Source organism: Dermacentor silvarum, chromosome 4 (assembly GCF_013339745.2).
Source record: "Dermacentor silvarum isolate Dsil-2018 chromosome 4, BIME_Dsil_1.4, whole genome shotgun sequence".
NCBI lineage: Eukaryota > Metazoa > Arthropoda > Arachnida > Ixodida > Ixodidae > Dermacentor > Dermacentor silvarum.
The window spans coordinates 45,849,155-45,869,332 of NC_051157.2; the positions used below are offsets into that span (position 1 = coordinate 45,849,155).

At 48.2% G+C, this 20,178-nt stretch overlaps 1 protein-coding gene across 2 annotated transcripts in view; it reads right to left on the reverse strand.

Annotated features, from left to right (window-relative positions):
- The window catches only part of LOC119449948 (Krueppel-like factor 5), an 84,048-nt gene that overhangs the window by 32,613 nt on the left and 31,257 nt on the right, over window positions 1–20,178 (reverse strand). Inside the window, exon 1 of one of the 2 annotated variants that reach the window (XM_037713250.2) lies at window positions 6,537–7,038. The exons of the other annotated variant lie outside the window; for it this stretch is intronic. Coding sequence (XP_037569178.1) covers window positions 6,537–6,722 — 186 coding nt within the window. The 5' untranslated portion in view covers window positions 6,723–7,038. Of the gene's footprint in view, window positions 1–6,536; window positions 7,039–20,178 lie in introns of those variants that run through there. 2 annotated transcript variants of the gene reach the window in all.

A 20,178-nucleotide genomic window follows, 5' to 3' on the forward strand; every position in this document is an offset into this window, starting at 1 on the left:
ATTGCGATATTTGCTAATTTACACTGCATTTCACATGACATTGCAGGCTTCTGGATGTATTCAATGTGATGCGACATGCGCATTGTTCACTTGGCATGCCGTCTATCCACACGATGGCACAATCGAGGTGAAATTCTGACTGGGCGGTTTGCCTATATACATGCAGTGGCGCACGTTATGCAATTATGTGCGCATCCGAAAATTGCTATACGAATCGGACCAGTTATTACGATTCTAGGTGGTTCTATGGCTGGACGATCCTCCGCACGTAATTCATGCTGCTCTCTTCTGTTGCTCTCTCGTTACTCCAACTTTGCTTTTCGCGTCGTTCTGACAGAATAACTGATTGAGTGTCTTGTTTTCATCATTTTTTTTAATTCCAAGGAGATCAAACAATACATAGTCTTTCTCTCTCTATTGAGTGAACTCACGAAGGCAGGTTGACGGGACTTGTGCATTGATTTATGAAAAGCTGTCGACAGAAACAAGATGAACAAGCTAGAAGCTATCACCATAATGACTTAACATAGGGTAGGGTTGCAACCAATAGACCGCTTGTATAATGACACCCTGTGCGCACACTGGGTTCCCGCCACCAATGTGAAGGGTACAACGTGCGGGCGAGCGCAGGACGCATGTAGGAAGTTTGTATCTTTGTCGTTGAAGTATGTGCACCATATATAGGCAAAGTCTGGCATTAAGTTCACTATATTACCTTAAGGGCACCTATCATCTCGAATGTACGAGCTATAGGGGTTAGTGTGGAGCAGGTTCGCCAAGAACGTCTCCAAAACAGAGCGATAGTGAGAGACGAGTGGGTGCCCAAACGTCGCGACCGTTATCAGCGAGTGTCAAACAAGACCCCTTAGAGGAACCGCTGGTGGCGGAGGGGGACCGTGGGGCACTCTGCGCATAGATAAGCGTTTCCGCCGCGACGCACGATGCGCATATGAAATGCAGATGGGCTAGATTAAGTAAATAAACATCTTATCAGCGACACAGATGAGAAAGCGTGCGCACTCACTCAGACAGAAGCAGACCTACTATCGAGAACGGGACCTTTTAGCGTCGTGGGCGTTCGCGAAAACGCAAGCGAGTGACCAACTTCGACGAGTAAGGGCGGCTAAAGATTATACGCCATCAAAGGCTCAGGCGAGCACTGGTGCTGTCTGCGCCAGGGCTCTCAAGCCAGCAGCCGCATGCGGCGATTGCAAGATACATCTTTCCTCCCTTTCCTAAACTGCCAACCTTACGCCCGACGCTGCTGACTTACGGCATTTATTTCGATAGACGGCCGTTTGACATCATCCACCGCTGTAGCCCAGTGACTATCGCACTGCGCTCGATGGTCACGGGTTCGATTCCGGCAGCGGCGACTTCATTTCGACTTGAGCGAAATGCAAAAACGCTCGTGTACTCAGATTTGTGTGCACGTTCTTTTAAAGAACCCAAGTTGGTCAAGTTAATCGGGAGTGCCCCACCTCGACGTATCTTATAATCAGATCGTAGTTTTAGCACTCAGACCTCCGAAGTTGATTTTAATTTGCTAGTTTAGTGGGGACAGAACTAAACGAACGTGTGCTATGTGAACAAAACAGGAGGATGCGCCAAATTATTACTACAGGTGCCCTGTAAGCTTACTCTTTTGAGCAAGAGTATGCGGATCGGGGGTTCTTCTCCACCTATGAATGTAACTTGAAATGTAGGACTGCAGTTTAAAGTTCCTTAGCAGTGGAAACTTTCTAGTGCACTTCTCGATTTCTGTTTGCGTGTCTCAATAACGAACAAATTCGGTTTCTTTCCGAAACCATGGTCGGGGTGTGCCGTCACAACTTTAAAATGACATATCTTCGTTTTTCTCGCTCTAAGCTTGTGATGAGTTCAGTGTTAAATCTATGCGAGCTGGTCAGAGGAGGTTGTGGGCATTCCCAGGTGAGACAGTTGTGTAGTTTGAAAGATGCGAAGGATAAACAGACAGAGGAGTGAATTAGTTTGTGGTTGTCACCACGGGCTACGGCTTCTACTCTGTTGAGGGAATGGTATGACCGAAGAAAGTGTCTACTGTTATGTATGTAACGCTGTAGAGCTTCATTGAAGTTCGTGGGTTCTGTTGGCGCGTCGTCTGGGCTGGACAACTCTTCCATTGGCGATCGGTAGTGACCTCTCGGACTACCGCGTTAGCCTTTCATTACCACGGAGAGAGGCATGTCCAGGTGTCCAGACGATATGTACGCACCCTGTATAACGCTATGGGGTGCAATGACGCGAAAATGCGGCAGCACTTGGGCCCACACTGACCATTAATATTTTTCGCGATAAGAAAAATTCATGTTTGCTTGCCTGGGTCTTATGAATGTGTCGTACTGTCAGCGTTATTGATGCACAAGTAACTCAAATAAAACGCGACTAATCATCGCGTTGCCGGAGATATATACTAAAGAGTTTTAGCATACAAAGCGGTCGACCGTTATTGCTACCTCCTCCATCGGCTGCCTGCTTTGGACGCGCTCGCTTGCAAAGTATGTCTATTGCAGGAAATAAGATGGGGGCTTTCGAAATACTACTTAGCATGATGATTCAGAATTCGTGAATGTAGACAAAAAGATAATAAGGAGAGAAAGGACCGAAAAAAAACCACAACAACACTAAAAGCCTGAAGCGTTCATGTTAGGAATGCGCTTATGCTGTTCGAAGAGACGTGTACAGAAAATAGTGCAATAGTGCCTTGAATGTGTCCTAAACGAATGTGTAGCGAGGTTGTGGTCTGATGGGGAGTAGGTGCACTGTAAATGTAATTACACCGATTAAAGTGTTTGTCGGAATCCAACTCGCACCCATACACTTTTTAAAATGTTGTTCAACGTAGAGAAACGGCACTATTGGGGGAAGAATTCGCATTAGACTCTCGGCAGCGTGAAATATTCATGAGTGCAATTACGACATTACGGCTTTTCGAATGTCATTAAATCCGCAGAGAACGCTGTTGTGAGTACGCGCGTATCACTTTTTATGAATGTCCTGTTCTTCTCGCGTGCCCCTCTCCTGTATATTGTATAAGGCATACCAAACAAGGTGCCAAGCCCGGCTTGGACAGGCGGCTATGACAGTGATGTCACGTACCACGCAAGAGTGACGGACTGCGACTGACGATGTGTGTGCTGTGTACGTTATGTGCTCTCTCTCTCTCTCTCTCTCCTCCCCATCTTTCATTCCCCCTCACCCCGCTCCCATGTGTAGGGTAGCAAACCGGTTGTCCTGAACTGGTTAACCTCCCTGCCTTTCCTTCTCCACTCTTTCCTTCCTTCCGTCCAAACAAGGTGCAACGTGGTTAACTTGCCTGCCTTTCCATCCCTTTCTCTCCATCAGGCAAAAATAAAATGCAGTTGGACGCAATCATTACACCAGTAACGGTAATATAACTCATATCCGGTCGACTTCCCAAAATTTCCTCTTAGATACAACCTCTCTACTCCACATGGTCCGAGTTAATATTTACAAAGTAAACAAAATTTCAAACAAAAATACTTTTATCCCAAGTTTTCAATGACACCAAGGTGTGATGATGATCATTACAGCGAGCTCCATCACCAATATACCGCGTGTTTTATTGCGATAGCAATTATATGGACACTCCAGGCGCATTTCTGCCGTGGTCGTCGGCGTCGCCGTGATCCGTATAAAGTCTACATCGTCGCCGCGCGCCGTATGTGCGAGTAAAAGCGTGCGAGGGTGAGCCGACGATGGTGGCTCAATCTCGCGCGCGCAAGGGAGGAAAGCGGGGAGGAAGCGCGCCGTCGTCTGTCGCGCGCAACGCACCAGAAGGAGAGGAGGGAACGGGGCGTTCCACTACGGCGGCGACTGCTTGTGGCGCGGCCGCGCGGGCCCTATCTTGAAAGCCATCTGCGATGGGGACAGAGTGCGCTGCTGAGTGCTGATAGCTTCGTGTGCACTGTGCTTTCGACGCTTAGTTCGCGTTGAAGCGAGAGGCAGCACGAAAGTCAATTCGCTCGCTGCTGCTGTTCATGTTTGCTGCTGCGCACCTGACACCATGCTTGTTAATTTCGTTAGCAAGCGAATGTTTACGAGTTTATACGGTCGATAAAACTACTATCTTACTTCGTATAGCTGTCTACTAATTTGCTATCGCAATCGATGCTCCGCTCCACGGGCGGAACTGCGACTGAGGACTGCCAAAAACTCCTGAGAGTGCTCAAGGTAAAGATGTGGGGTCGAATACACGAATGTTTTCGTTCATAAGTATTCCTTTGTCATTGGCCGGTCGCCTTTGCTAATGATATGTCTAGCGTCAGGATTGGCCGAAAGTTCTCCACGTACCAACAATTCTAGCGCGAGAGCTTTTTGTATGTATTTTAGAAACCGTATTATCGGAGACGGTGCGCATCAGGAAATATGTTATACCTTCCAATTTCTCTCGCGAATTAGTTCGATACGATAATTGATATATTTAATTAGCGCACGTATGTGGCTGCTGACATATAAAGATTGTAGATATACTGACGACGTGATCTCATAGAAGTTTGCAAATCCCGCGGAAAGCACTTGTTTCCTTGTCCTGGGCCCTGCAGCACCAGAAAGTTTCTCACTTTTTCTCTGGGAAACTGAAACTCGGCGCTTAAGAAGCGCGGGAGACCAGGTGCACAATAAACGTCAGCTGTTAACGTCTCCCCCCTGGTCTGGGCCTCACAAACCGAACCATCTTTCTTTATTTCGACGTGATTACTGCTTGTGGTGGGCGTTTCCCTAACGCATAATTGATGCGAAAAAACGAAACTTAGCGCCCGAGCTGCTTGGTCACGCTTGTGTAGAGTTTTGTTTTTAGATAAAGCATTATAAGTCATTTGTTATTTTCAATTTTATTCGAGTGTGCCTGTCACTCCTGAAAAAGTGATAATCGTGCCGTTTGTGACCGTTTTTGTTAACACGTAGCTCTCAAATGATTGGTGATGGCTGATGTTCGGCAATGTCGACGTCGTATAGTGCCAGCTACTGCTAAAGCCACCTGATACAAGCCACCTTTCATGGCCCTACGTAAGTCCTTGATTGGATTCGATCTGTCAGATGATCTGTGCGAAATAAAAAGAAAGGGCTTTTGGCTAGACTATGACATTTAGATTTGATAGGCATGCAGTCCTACCAAAAGCCCCCCCCCCCCCCCCCCAAGCAGACCGCTTCACGCACAATTCTTTCATGCCGCACATCAATCACGTATAAAGTTCACCACGGAGTTAAATATTCTCCGGGTAAGATCCATGCTCCGGTCTTGTCCGTGGGCACAAAAAGAAGTTACGCTATTAAACGTACATAGCAAAATAACAGAGGGTAACAAGTTATGATAGAACAAGAGTGCAAGGTTTTACATTTGCATCTACGATAGAATGTTGTGAGCAAAACAGGTGCACCCCGTATTTGTTAAACCGCCGCAGTACCCTATAAAGGTGTGGTATGACGAATCGAAGTTTTTTGACGTCGGTTTAAAGTACCTGCGCAATATATGGTACATTATACTTGAGCATGCGCAACCGGTATAGCGTGCGTTTCTAATTCACGTCATTCATTAATCCAATATTTCTCGCGCGAAAGCTGAAATATCGACCCATTAGAGCACACTGCAGCGACCACATGCATATGTCGCCCGTGTATCGCTAACAGCGTCATTACAACCGCGCATTCCGGACGACCCGTAAGAACATGAGAAAATGGTCTTGCTATGTTCTTGGACCCAGGCCTCATGGCCAATTCTGTACACCAACGCACACGGCCATCGAACGCGGTCCGCTTATTGCCGACACCCGGCTGCCTGAGAAAATCGGCACACTACTCATTCTCAACGCTTTGCGAAACCTCACCCATCAGCAAATTCCGCTTGCGTAGGTTCTTCTCTAACATGATTAGTGACGAGTGTAGTATTCGCAAAGAGTCCAAACTGTTCGATATCTTCCCCGGCGCAGTCGTTGCTATATGCGCGGCACACGATTTTGTGGTTTATTTGTAGTAGTGTTGCATAGCAGTTATCTAAAAGTGAGCACCAATAGGAAGGTAGGCTACATTATAGGGCCACCTGTCCCAAAACGCAGTAAAAAAATGTTAACTACAAATTTCCCCATAAATACGCGCACATATACTACAAACACAAACTTATTATGTCTACAAAAAAGTAAATGTAAATAAAACAAAGAATAAAGCAGAATAAAAATAAAATAAACCATGAGAAATGCTGTTCTCAGTTCCAAGAAGCTCTTCACTTTTGAAGAGGCATTCTCAGCGCTGGCATATATTTTTATTACACGTCTTCCGAATTACACACTTTCGAAAATTACAGTGCTTTGCATGATTACGATCGGGGTTCGTTTACCGGCTGCGCTGTGGGAAAGCAGTAGCCGCGACGCAACTCGTTACCGATCTGGATTCCGCCGTACCACGACCCTCTCTCCCAATGCTCCGCCGACCGCATCGCCAATTTTCGCGACGATAATTAACGGTTTCGCCGCGACTAATTATCGCGCCATACGACGTACCTGCACTTTCCAGCGATGCTCCGCTGCAGGCGGAGTAGGCACTAGGTCTTGGTTAAACATACAGACGGTCTTGACGGGAGAGTTGCAGTCGGGCACAATCTGGTCCTCCTCGAAGACAGCGTCATCGCACAGAACTTCCTCCGCACAGGGTCGGCAATCCGTTAACACCGCTGTCGCCGTCTCCATTGGCGGCCGGCATGCGAACGTCGTCGTGGCCGAAGGCGGGCCCTCCTCGTTGTCGTCCCCGAGTTCCTTTTTTACGCTCGGTTGTAGCGGTACTCCGTTCGATCGCTCCTCCGCGAGTTCGCAGTTCTCAGCCGATTGACTCTCTTCTTTTTTACGAGTTCCGCGCCGAGTTCAAACCACGGTGTTCTTTCCTGTCCGGTGGGCCCTCGAGATAGGAAATCATGGCAAACACACGCACATGCGCACGCACACGCTCGCGAACTGCCGCGCCGGAGATGTTAGCAGCGCGTCCCGCGACGCGCGAATGGCCCTTTCTTGTTTGCTTCGCGAGAGTCCCGAGACTTCTCCGGTCTTCTCTCCCCCTCGCGCGCTGGCGCTCTTGCCGCTTGCCTTTCCTCTTTCTTTACAGCCGCTTCCTCCTCCTCCTCCTCTCTCCCACCGAAAGCCCGTCGGATGACTGAGAACGGTCCTCCTCCTCCTCTTCCTCGCGCCTTTTCTCTCTCTCTCTCTCTTTATCTCTCTCTCGTTCACTAGTGCCGCAGGTTGCATCCGATTGGTGGAGGAGGTTGCGCTAGCCTCTCTCTCTCTCTTCTCTCTGCGTGCTCTTCGTACGTTCTCCCGTGTGAGCATCTCCTGAGTCACAGCAAACCGGGTAACGCAGGAATCACTAGCTGCGCGGTGGCGGCAGTGGGCGGCAAAGTGTATACTATTGTATATAGTGTGTCCCGGATAAAAGTTAGCCAGGCTGTTCAAAGAAAAAAAGTTACCTAACATGGTGCAATTAGGTTTTTAAGACCTACCGTGCTCGATCGTCAGACCTCTGGCGACCGAACAGCGTAGTTCTTATAATCATATCTTGCACTGTGACTTCTTAACCTTTTTTGTTATTTTATTTCCTTTCAACAGCTTCGCTGACGTTAGCGAACTATATTGCGCGACCAGCGCGTCCCGCCGGCAATCGCGACATGGCGCACAACTCGGGCGGATACTTCCATTCGCGTGTTGCTTCCGTCGGATGTTCAGCCGTCGAGGTATCTTGACAAATGCGCACACACGCGTGCAAGTGGAGGTGTCTCTCGTCTTCAATGCGACGCTGTGATTTTATTTTATTTCATGGTTTGCGAAGATAGTGGCGTCGTTGTTCGCCATTATCGATGTGTACCAAGGAAGCAGGTCGTTTCGCAGACTGCTTTCAACTATTAACTCATACGTGCTTTTAAAAAAACGCACAGTTTACAGTGTAGGGTAGCAAACCGGACGCTCGTTTAGTTGAGCTCCCTGCCTTGCCTCTTCTTGCTATCTCTCTTACAAACATGCTACATACATGGCAATTATAAGCCGTACTTTATTACCTCACGATGCTTTTGTCCCTACCATATACTTAGCGAGCATTGGCCAGAAACCTGACGTCTGCCAGGAGCGGCGTGCATGAAAGAAGTCAAGCGCAAGGAAAGCAATTGTCAGGCGCGCACATCATGACGTTATCTTGTGGGAGACGCGTCTGAGAGAGCAGAACGCTCCTCGTACTGTAATCGTAGATGATAGCGCGGATATGGGCTACTGAGAGAAATGTTATGGTCCGTCTTTTTAAAATTTTTTTTCTTGCACTGATTCCGCCAAGCACCGCAGTTTTGCGCGAAAGTTATTCGAGGATGTGTGAAGAACGAGTATTGAGCCACATGCCTTGTCGGAAGCCAATCAGGTTTATGCAGTCAGATCTTAGTGGACTTGACTGCGCAAATCGAAGCTTCACTTCTGGAAAAAGAAATGTTTCCGCAGCGATAGCTTTGAACAAGCCTTTCTAACAGCGGAGCTGTTTAAGCCGGGCGTATAATGTGCCTGCTGAATCCAAAAATGTGGGCCGATCCTGGCGGCAGTGCAGAAAGTGTCCAACTTCAATGGCACAGACCCCTGTGAACTAGCGAAGCTGAGCCTGGCTAAGTCTAGATAAGCATGGTTGGGACTACTTAAGCTTAGTCAGTCATCGATAATCAATCGATAGCCAATCATTAGCCAACCGGAAAATTCCAGCAAATGCTGGGGATGACATGGTAGTGCTTAGCCTAGCCCAAATACGTGGTCAATACCTTGCGATAGCCAATCTATAGCCAATGAATAACTAATCAATAATCGATCAATAATCAATAAATTCCGGAAAATGCTGGGGATGACTTGGTACTGCTTAGTCTAGCCCAATAGCCCGGACTACCTATAGGTGCCCATCAGCTCCGCTGCCTCTTTAGCATTGCGCCTCCAGGCCAAGCTACGCTAATTATTTTTTTTTATTTAGGCAATCTTTCGCCTTTTTCTTTTTTTGCGAGAAACGCTAAGTGCATCAGTGCATCAAGTGCCCGAAAAAAACTGGTATCGCAATTCTGAAACTGCGCTTCCTATGACATCCGAAACGGCGATTTCCTCTTTTACGCGCGAGACATGTCACACGAGACATGTCACAAGGACAAACGAAACACAATAATAAAAATTACCTGCTCACTTGTAACCCTTTTCAAACCAAATGTAGCTCACCCAAACAGGCGGCATTAATCACAGTGGGTAGTGACGTGAAATTATTCACTTCTACAATAAACGCCGACTTCAGCTACCAATAAATTGTGACGTAGCTAAGTGAAATCTTTATGCGACACGTTCACTTTTAGTTAAGAGACTGTTAAAGATATTAGGGGGTTTTTGATTTTGCGCACACGAAGGTTGGGGATGCAAATGGCTGGTTTTACAAAAGGATGCAAGAAGGTGTACAAAAGAAAGCAAAACGCGTACAAAAATATACCAACAGGGAGTGGCGCTGTGGGTGAGCAAAGGTCCCTTTGGGTACTGCAAAGCCGTTAGCGTACTATAGGGTTATATGGCTGAATGCACTTCACGTTCTTGACATGAGGTGGGACCACTAGGTGCGTGCCCCTCTGCTTTTCTATCGGTTTTCAGTTTTTCAGGTGACACAAAATTATGAAAAATAATTTTATATGTTCATTAAAGAAAAAGGCAACAGACCTCCCTGGCGGCGGATATATAATTGCTGCGCGAATTGCAATAAAACTTATGAAAAAAAAATTGCTGAATTGCGTGCCTTTATTGGCAAATGTTGTTGGGTAACAAATCATGAACCATGAATTTTTTGTCAAACACAATTTGCCTTTGCTTCCTCTATCCTTCCAGGTAAGCACGCCGACATCTAGCAGGTACAGCGCCAATCGTGCATCTCCGCTCGCAAAACGCGTCGGCAGAGGAGAGAAGGAAACACTTTATTGTACGTGGTGGCTCGGTTGCAGGAGCTTGTTGGCCTGAAATAATAGTTGCCTCTTCCAAAATCAGACGTGAGCTGACCGCATTGGGCTTGTGTTCTGGCTTGTGAACATTTGGCTTGTGTGTCGCCACTAGTGAAATATTCGTGGGAACTCGTCTTTGAGTACTTTTTGTACTGCTATAGTTTTTTTCTTCTGAGGGGCGTGACATGTTGCGGAAAGCTAGCTCAGAAGTTTCTAAAACAGCCGTTAATGCAATTTAAGCTAGCATTGTGCATGCCCATGCATAACCCAGCGCTTACGCAGATCAGAAATTGGGACTTTCGTTTCGAGCGTCATCCTCACAGAGAAGGTTACTTGACCTCTGCTGCGCTTTTTAAAGAACGCAGGAGTGTACAACCGCCTATGGATGCACAGTTTACATCAATCGGATCCGCATTATAGAAATACGAGTTGACACTTTCCTGCCTTTTCTTTCTTCATTTCTTTTCTTTCTTCCCAGTTCCTCCCCCGCCGTGCGTACGCTCATGACCCGAAATTTTGGTCATTCCCCCTTCAGCCATATGTCGAACTTCACCGCAATGCATCATCATAATTTAATGGCAGTCTTTTAAAAAGATCGGCCGAATTTCAACAACTTTCAGTTAGCAACGTCGAGAGGGCACTTCCTTTTATTAACACACGCATTTACGGGACTTAGTATTGACTTCTCTGCTGCGTTATAGCCAAGTGTGCATCCTGACCAAAACACTGTTACGCTGGTGCATTGCGGTGAAGCTCGACAGATGGCTGAAGAGGCAATGTTCTAAATAATGGGTATGGAATGACAGGAGCAACCTGACTCAACTGCCTGCAGTTCTTTCTTTCTTTCTTTCTTTCTTTCTTTCTTTCTTTCTTTCTTTCTTTCTTTCTTTCTTTCTTTCTTTCTTTCTTTCTTTCTTTCTTTCTTTCTTTCTTTATCTCTCTCCGCTTAGGACGGAGGTAGTATACGCGCGCTATAATTAATTTTATGAAGTCCGTGTCTTCATAAGCACACTGTCGAAGAGCAACTTGCTAAGTAAAAATCGAGTACTACAGAAAGTTTACTGCCAGTACAGCTTTGCCTTTTGTTTCAGAAAGGAATCTGACCAGCGATATATGTATATTCCTACATGCAGTTTTGTCCAAAGTACCGAACTTGGAGCATGCTTCAAAAGAGCTTTAACAGGCAGCACTTTCGCTGTGTTTATTTAGAGGCGGAGAAGGAGTTGCACAAACTAACAGAGGAGCTTCGGAGCGGATGCAAGTGTATATAACTAAAGGCATATCTACACCTTACGCAGTCAGTCAATAGCTCAGGCCGCACCCACAATGGGACGCGTACTTTGGGCAACGGCTGCACGGCAACGGAGGAAAAGGGTCAGAGAGTCGATGCGTATCCGCTCGATTCGCGTCCGTTTAATGCGCCAGATACGTGCACTTCCTCTGTGAAAACTGAATAAAACTGCGTTACGAGAGGAAGAGCGCGAGGCGCGCCACTTGGTTGGCAGAGGAAATGCAATGTCCCTGTTCTATTTCCTTTACCCCCCCACTCCCCGGCTACAATGCACACCGGCTGCAATGCGGGAATTGCAATATGTGCCGTAAAGTAATTAATTAGGAGGTTAATTAGTGACTTTTTTAATTAGTTGAATATCTGTTTCGATTTTTCGTGCTAGTAATGTCCGCCTCCTCTAATAATCCAGCTCAAGGACAAGGATTATGTTATATCCGACAGGGGATTTCTAAAATTCCGTAACACTTATAAATGATCACCCCGTATACTATATAAATGCGTGTGTGGAAGAGGTTATCATCACGCATGGGTGATGACCACTACTCCTTATATCTTAGGCAAACAGTACATAGCAAACATACAGGCCAGTTTAAAGTCACAAATAAACGAGATAAAATAATATAATCGAATGCGAATAAACGCCAGAACCCTCTAATGCATAAAGTTCACATAAAGTTTCAATGAAGTTTCCATGTAAACTTCATGGGTACTGTACTAGGTATACTTTTGTAAAAACAGCTAAACATCCACTTACCCCTTACTACCACTTCGAGACGCCAAATCGCTCATTAATTATCATGTGCAGGAATCTAGGAGATAATTATACATTAACTGAAGATGTCATTTGACAACCGCGTTTACAAACTTTCCCTTGTAGAAAAAAGCGTATATGTACCGCTTAAGTTGTTTTTTATCTGCACGCGACGAACTGTGACCTCCTCTACTGACAAACCATGACCGTGCTATGATCCATGACTTGCGGTCGTTTCTGAACAAGATGATCTGTATAAGTCGCAACAGTTCATTGAAGGCAAAAACAGCTGCTTTGACGCAAAGCACAAGGAACACACGCGAAGATTACAATCATGGTTGTGAGGCCGTTACGAATGAGTGAGTGAGTGAGTGAGTGAGTGAGTGTGAGTGCATGATTGTATGTGAGTATATTATTGTATGTGAGTCTGTGAGTGTATGTGTATGAGTGTATGATTGTATGTGAGTAAGCGAGCGAGTGAGTGTATGATTGTATGTGAGTGAGTGAGTGAGTGAGTGAGTGAGTGAGTGAGTGAGTGAGTGAGTGAGTGAGTGAGTGAGTGAGCGAACGAACTAACGAGCCAGCGAACGGCCGAGAGAAAAAGCGCATTATATGTCGAAACTTCAAAAGACGTGTTTAGCACTGAAGCATAACACCGGTGTTGTACTCCCGTACTCCCCCCGTTTCTCTCTATTTGCCCAAGCCTAACGTGCATTGACAGAATCTTATTGCAAAATAATAATTATTTGACGTTATATGCGAAAGGCTGTATTCTCATTGCAGGTTCTAAAAATCATAGCAAAACTGTGACTTATGGGCTTTCTGTACGAGTGCTTAAATTTGTATTTTGCATTTATTTATATCATTAGATAATTAAAGTGTTGTTACTAAAGGTTTTCAGGATGAAGAAAGGAATCGCGTGGGTACGTATCTTTATATTGTGTTGTGTTCTACAGATTGAATGCAAATGCAAACGCTTATATTTTATACTAAATATTATGGTAGGAACGAGGCATGCTGATGTACTTGCTTCTGAGTCAGCTATTTTATCTGCATATATTATGTATAACTCCGAATAGTGGTAGTTTCAAACGACAAGCATTGTCTTCAGTTGAGAAGCTCGTCATCACAGTAAGCTTTGTGTTAACCCCGTACTGTACGCTGTATTTCTGCAGCTTCCTGCTCCTGTTGTCGCCCTTGCAGTGGTTGCTGCCACCGTTCGAGACACGCCCTCTTCCTCACTTCCCGAGTAGGGTAACAAATCGAATTTTTGTCCTGGTTAACCTCCCAGTTTTTTTCTTCTTTTAATTCTTTCGTCTCTCGTCTCTTCATTCACAAAGAACAGCGCTCTGCGCCACGTTCGACAAACTTGACAACCGCCTTACGGAAAGTAGAATCCCTGTAGCCATGGTCTTAGACGATATCAGCCCGAGTTGCTTCGGAAGCACCGGTTTTTTTTTTTATGAGCGTTGTTGTATGAAGACTGCAGTCGTTATCCGTTACCTTCATGGTGTTTTGGGCGAATGAATTCTTTTCGTATCTTCTCTTCTTTTCCCATCTTTTCTAACCTATATCCCTTCCCCTAGTGTAATGTAGCCAACCGGAGAGTTACTCCGGTTAACCTCTCTCCCTTTTTATCCTCTCTCTTGGTCTGTTTTGGCATTCTAACTCTGCACCTTGCCGGACATAGTATCAGCAATATTGAAAGTTGGTTAGCTTACATGGATTAACGATAGGGTATAAAGGTGCATAAAGTTTACTGTGTCAGCGCCATTAACGAAGGTCGAAAATAAAAGAAAACGAGATGAGATCGTTACAGAATAAGGCACCCGGTCTTTCTGAGTCGATTAGTTATAGTAGGCGATTGTTGTGGCGAAATGTGATGAATTGGCGCAGAGAAACGTAATGATTACGTTTCCAGCGAATGCCATGCGCAGATTTCTTTCAATAAGTGCCGCGCCAGTAGTGATAAACAACGTCAGAGGTTTCTCATGCACTAGCAGCAGGTGGCCATTACTTTGTCTCAAATGAATTCTGGACTTCTTTCGCGCTCTTTGTTCAGGGTGCCTGCCAGTAAACAAACACAAAGCAAGTATGAGGATAAACGCGCACGGGGCAAACACCGAAAGCGGCCACGGCCTCGCGCTCCATAAACACATGACTGACTGCGTGATCTTCGCGTGATACATTCGAGCGCCGCGCTCGACTTACCGCACGACAAGACCAACGCCCCGGGAAGTCTGCAAGCAGAGAGGGCGCGCGCGCACTCACGCACGCACGAACATCGTGTGTTCGAAGTATATTCTTTCGAGTGCAAAGAGGTTACGGACTCGAGGAGATAAGCGCCAGAGATAAAAGGAAATCGACACGCGCACGCACCTAGACGTTCGTGCTCAAAAAGGGGGAAAATGACCGCCCAGCCGTCGAGCCAGGGTCTTTTCTTCTCGGTCCCGAGCGCCAACAGCAGCAGCGAGCAACGGCGACAGCAGAAGCAGCAGCAGCGACCACAAGCGCAGCTTTATAAGCAGCTTCACACAAGACCGATCGCTAAGCCGCGAGCCGGGGCTTTCAATTTTCGTTCGAGACGCCCCGCTGCGAGAAGGAGAAGGGGGGGAGGGGGGGGGGACAGCTCAAACAAAAAGACACCCAAAAAAGGACGGCAATTAGGGACAGCGCAAGAACCAGTTTGGCCGAGAAGCAGCAGAGGCAGGCAGCGGCAAACAGGCGTAATGCCACCTCCTGCCTTCGGGAGTCCCGCAAAGTTTCCAGCGCTGTAGCCCGACAAGAGCCAGCAGCAAGCAAGCAAGCAAGCAGCAGCATCAGCGACTCTCCGATGGCAGCAGGCTAGCCAGACCCGGACGGCCGAACGAACGCAAGTCTCTCGCTGCCGCCGGACTCGTTATGCTAATTGGGAAGGTCCTAAATGGATCCCATGTCGCCCTGACAAGGGAGATTACTCGCGCTCGGCTTGGTGCGTGCGTCTGTGCGTGCGGGTGCGAGAGAGAGAGAGAGAGAGAGGAGCTCTAGCTTCCTCGGACAGGAGGAGTCACGTGTACGTTCATATGCCTGCCGCGCATATGTATGTGTATACGTGTGTGCGTACGTACATACGCACCGCTCTCGACTCGGCTCTGGCTCCCCGCCGCAACGCGAACGATCGACCCGACCGTCGGGCCTGGCGTAATAATGCGATGCGCATTTCTGAAATCCGCCGCCGACTACGCGGTTCGCCATTGGTGCCGTCGGCGCGCCGATGCTTCGGCGGAGGTGGTTCACAGGGGCAATCGGCACGCATCGCGCGTCGCTGCGCGCAGCCAGCCAACCAAACTCCCCCCTATACCGTCGCTCGCTACTACCGCTGCCTGCGTGTAGTGGCAACCCACGCGCACGTGCGCTCCATGGCGAAACGGTGCCACGATCGATTTGACTAAACGCCGTGTGACAAGCGCCCGGCCGCGGGGGCCGGAATCCCGAGAGAGCCGCCGCTAGACGGGACGTCCCACTGCGGCGATTGTTTCGCGCACGAGTTGGTCTCCGTTTGCGGCGCTCACCTCAACAGTTGTTTCTGTAGAGTAATTTTCTTTTTCTAAAATTATTGCTGACGGGGTGGATGTATGAATTCCGAGAAAATATGTCTGGGGGGATCACATCATATCCTTTTCTTTCACTCTGCTCGATTGCGACATGCCTGCCCCCATCTTGTTTTATTTTGGAATGACGATCCGAAGTTACGATCGGGGTACTTACCAAGGTCGTCTATAGTATTCTAGTTCTGCTGCCTGGAATAGAACTTGCGAGTTATGTGAGCGGCTTAGGAGTCTAAGGTTTAGAATCCAGTAGTATAAGGCGATCTAAAAGCGTTCAAGTATAGCTATATGTATAAACGCAAAGGGTGTTGGACTGCTAAACACGAGGTCGCGGGATCGAATCACAGCCACGGTGGCCGCATTTCGATGGGGGATAAATGCAACAACACCCATGTACATAGATTTAGGTGCACGTTAAAGAACCCCAGGTGGTCCAAATTATTCCGGAGTCCCCCACTACGGCGTGCCTCATAATCAGATCGTGGTTTGCGCACGTAAAACCTCATAATTATAATAAACGCAAAGTTCAGATGCCAAGGAACCTATACGCGCCTCGTCGATGTACGCTCGTAGGGAAGGAGATCTACGAAAACCTTATAGGACATAAGGCGCTGCGAATGTCTTGAATATAGAATTAGCCTGTGGTATACGTCTTGCCTTGCGGGAGAGCGCAGAAATGTGTTTTCCCACCAGAACTGTACGCTAGTTTTATTCTTACTATGTACAGTAAAGCTGGAAGTGTGAACTTCTCTCTTCCTTCTCCTCTTTCAATCCCCATTCCCCCTTCCCCAGTGCAGGGTAGCCTACCGGGCCCAGCCTGGTTAACCTCCCTGCCTTTCCCTCATGACTATCTCTCTCTCTCTAAAGCGTGGACGGCAATTCGTACCGAGGTGTGCCCACATTCTTTCTCATACGAAGATTGTATAAAACCTCACGATGTGGCGGTTCCCAAGCATGCGAAACGATGACGTTGCCGAAACGATCGACCACGTGTGCAATGTTCAGACCGGTGAAGCACGCACGCGCGTAAGTTTATATCCCGATGCGCTTCCGAAATTAATATTTTAGCCGCCACCCTGTTGCTTTTCAGCATATGCTGAGAAGCAACAAATATGCTCGAGGAACCTATACGTAACTCGCCGAGCACAGAGGACGCGCCTTGTCGCCGTCGTCCTTGCATTCATCTCTTGGTTGCACACTTCTCGGTCAGGCGGCTCTAATTGAGACGGCGGATGAACAAAAGAGCGTTCGCCGGAGCTCGTGGCCCACCCACGACGACGATGAGCGCCCTGGCATGCGCGCATTCAACACGCAACGACGCCTTCGCGGCACGTCGTATATACACGGCTTCGACTACTTCTGGAACGGGGAGACGTTCATCTTGCGCGCTGCGTGACGTCCAAAATGAAATACGTGCTGACTGCGCCATGCTCGCGCCGTTTTCACAGCGCTGTTATGTAGTTTTGCTTCGGAGGGAAGCCGAAAGGCTCTTCAAAGGAGCTGAGAGCACTTAGCATTCGAGATTTCGGTCTATATCCCCTTACCCACTGCTTACACGTTCCTTGTGCTAACAAGAATCTTTATATGTAAAGTAAAGAAATAACAAAATTTCTGAACGGAAGTGTGCGGTTCATATTGCCGACAAAAACTGTCTGCATTCTGATGAATCTGGGGTATTGTGTAATGTCGTACAGTAGTGGCTACTCCTCTCACTAAGGCATAGAGGGCAATGTTTCCGCTGAATGCACTGCCTGGTTAAGCATCAAGCAGCTATTTCTGAAGGACCCACACTTTTCTGTGGAATTCACGAACAAGCTTTTGTTTGCTCTGTCATGATGCTATCTGGACTGACTCGTAGTAGTAGTACGGACCTTAGGGTACAATATGCGAGTTCCGCAGGTCAGGGTTCTGATTGACCAGAGTGATCATACGCATTGTCCGAACATTACAAGAACAAAGTGCTTCTTATGAAAACTTTACTGGTCTGTTCGTGCAACACGACTGTGGTACAGTGGATCGATTAATCAGCTTTCGCAGCCGCTTCAGCTTCCCACAGGCCCTCCGTAATAACCACACTGCACATACGTTATGGATCACGCTTTGAGCCGTACGAAAAACTTTGATCATCCACCATCGCCTCAAGAACGTATCACCCTTTATTACGAAAACGCCCTCAGCTTGCCTGAACATGACTAAATAGCGTCAAAAACACTGTATAGCCTTAGATGTACCGTGGCTGTGTATATTGTGTGGTGTGTTCTGCGTGTCATTTTATACGTCATGGCGTTCAGCTTGAGTAGAGTGCTAGGCGAGACACCAGGCAGATCTCTTCAGCTTTCACTAAAGAACTGCTCTATCTCTTTCCCTCTATCATTTCAGGCCCTATATATGCCTCCTTACCCAGAGAATCACCATAAAGACAAACAAATTCCACATCAGGAATGAATCATCAGACTGCAGTGACTTCAATTGCCATCAAATATTTCTTTCCTTTTCAAATTGTGCCTTATTCTATATATATGCTATCCTATATATGCGTTTATCTCACATATGATAACACAAGTATAGCCTCATCCTTCTTGCCTTCAGCTTACTGTACGTTACGCTACTATACGAATGGCCAGGATTTCCAGAGGAAGCGTTCGTTTAGTTGGTCGTCAATTTGCGGAAGCGAGGAAACGGTCACCTTTGCGGGAACGCATGTGCACACGCACGTCGGAGTTTGCGAATGCCTGTTGAACAGATGGAGTCCGCGCTCAGACGCCGTTTACGCGCGCTCTTTCGGAGCGCAATTGACCGTCGCTAAGCGTGAGTTACCGTCTCCCTAAAGTACGCGCAGATGCCCCATCGCGGGACCAACACACGCTCCACGCGCAACGAATGGGTCCCGCGAAACCGCGAAAACACGCGCGCCTGTGTCTCCTCCGTGGTGACTCCAGGAAGGAGTTCCCATATACCTGTCATCTCCTTCGGTGTATACAGCATCTCACGCGCGCAGAGCAACCCCTGCGGCAAACACTCGGGGGTCTTGCGGGTTTAAACATTATTTCCCGCACAAAGTGTCCTGTTTGAAGAGGGATGCCGTGCGGGCGGCGGCGACGGCGACGAAGGTGGTTCCGCCGTCGTAAACCCAGATCCGTCCGGTCCATTGGCGCTGACAAATTGTTCGCCGTGCCGGCGGGGTGCTACGCATCCAGTCAAACTGTGTACGCGCCAGAACCGTCTACCACCTCCGCTGAGGATTTTGGTTCAGCTTGCAGGGTGGAAAGGCAGTGGGGAGGAACGCGCTTAACGCGCCGAAAGCAAACGAAAGCTTCCGTCTCGGGGGCATGGCTTGAAAGAAAACCGCATCGGCTCGGTTGAAGGCTGATCGTCGTCGCGCGGCTCGGGCTGCATGCGGCAGCCATAAATTTCGAAACGCAATGCGCTGATCGTGACCTTGCTCCGTCTCGGTCTTCTGCATGCTGCTGCACTATATACTTGTGCCTGCCGGCCCAATATTTGAGTTTCACTTTTCGCGCTCCTCGCGCACGCGTGCTTTTACACCGGTGGGGGAAGGCGGTGGAGGAAACGGTGCCATTTGCTCTCTCGCCAACCATTCTGAGAGCAACTGCGTGAGTGAGGAGGAAGGTGCGCTTCTTCCCTTTTTTTTTCTTCCCTCGATGCCCTAATCTCCCGACAAAGAAATCGTCCGCTTCTTGTGCGCCCGCGTAGACGTCGCTGAGAGGAAGATGAGCCGGTCTGCGTGGTCCTCCACGTCTCTAGATCGAGTTTAGTGGAAGAAACGAAAAGAAATGATGAGACCTGAACGGCCGTGGGCCCCTATACGAAGATGGCCCGCTGGATTTATCGCCGGAAGAGAGGACGTCGCCGATGCGAGCCTCTCTTTCTCGGCCTTTATCTCCCGAAAGAGGAGTTGGAAGCTGCCTACACGTTCTTCCCTGCATTTTGGTGTTTCTTTACTCGCATCGTTCTTGGTTTGTGCTTTCGATATCCTCTCTGCTCTCCTTTCGGCCTGCACGGCCCCACCGTTTCTCCCGGACCCCCTTTCTTTCTCTATTCCCTTCTTTCTTCCCTCTTTTCAGAGCCGCGTCACCGTTTCCCAGGGACCCATATAGCAGCGCATTGTTTGGCCAGCTAGCCATTGTGTGCCCGCGTGCGCGCGTCCCGGTCTTCCCTAATAACCGTTCCACACGCAAGCCTCGCCGGAGGTTGCGCGGGACGGACCCCCGGCTTCTGGAAGGAAATCTAAATCTTGTTTCTCCCTTCCTCTTTCTCCTCTCCTTTTCCTCGCCGTCATACCTGCCGCTGTACGCGACACTCTTCGCCATGAGAGCCCCGAAGGGAGTCCGGCAGCGGCGCGCGGACCCTTCGTGACGGTCTGTGCGAGCGAAGCTGCAGGCCTGCCCTGCCAGTCCGAGGCGCTGGCGGCTGATGCTTTGTTGTTTACTGAGGAAGATGCTCTCTCTCTCCATCTCCCTCTGCATGCGCTTCGCGTACTCTTCACCGGGCAGGAGGAGTACAGTCGATTTGTTTTGGAGCC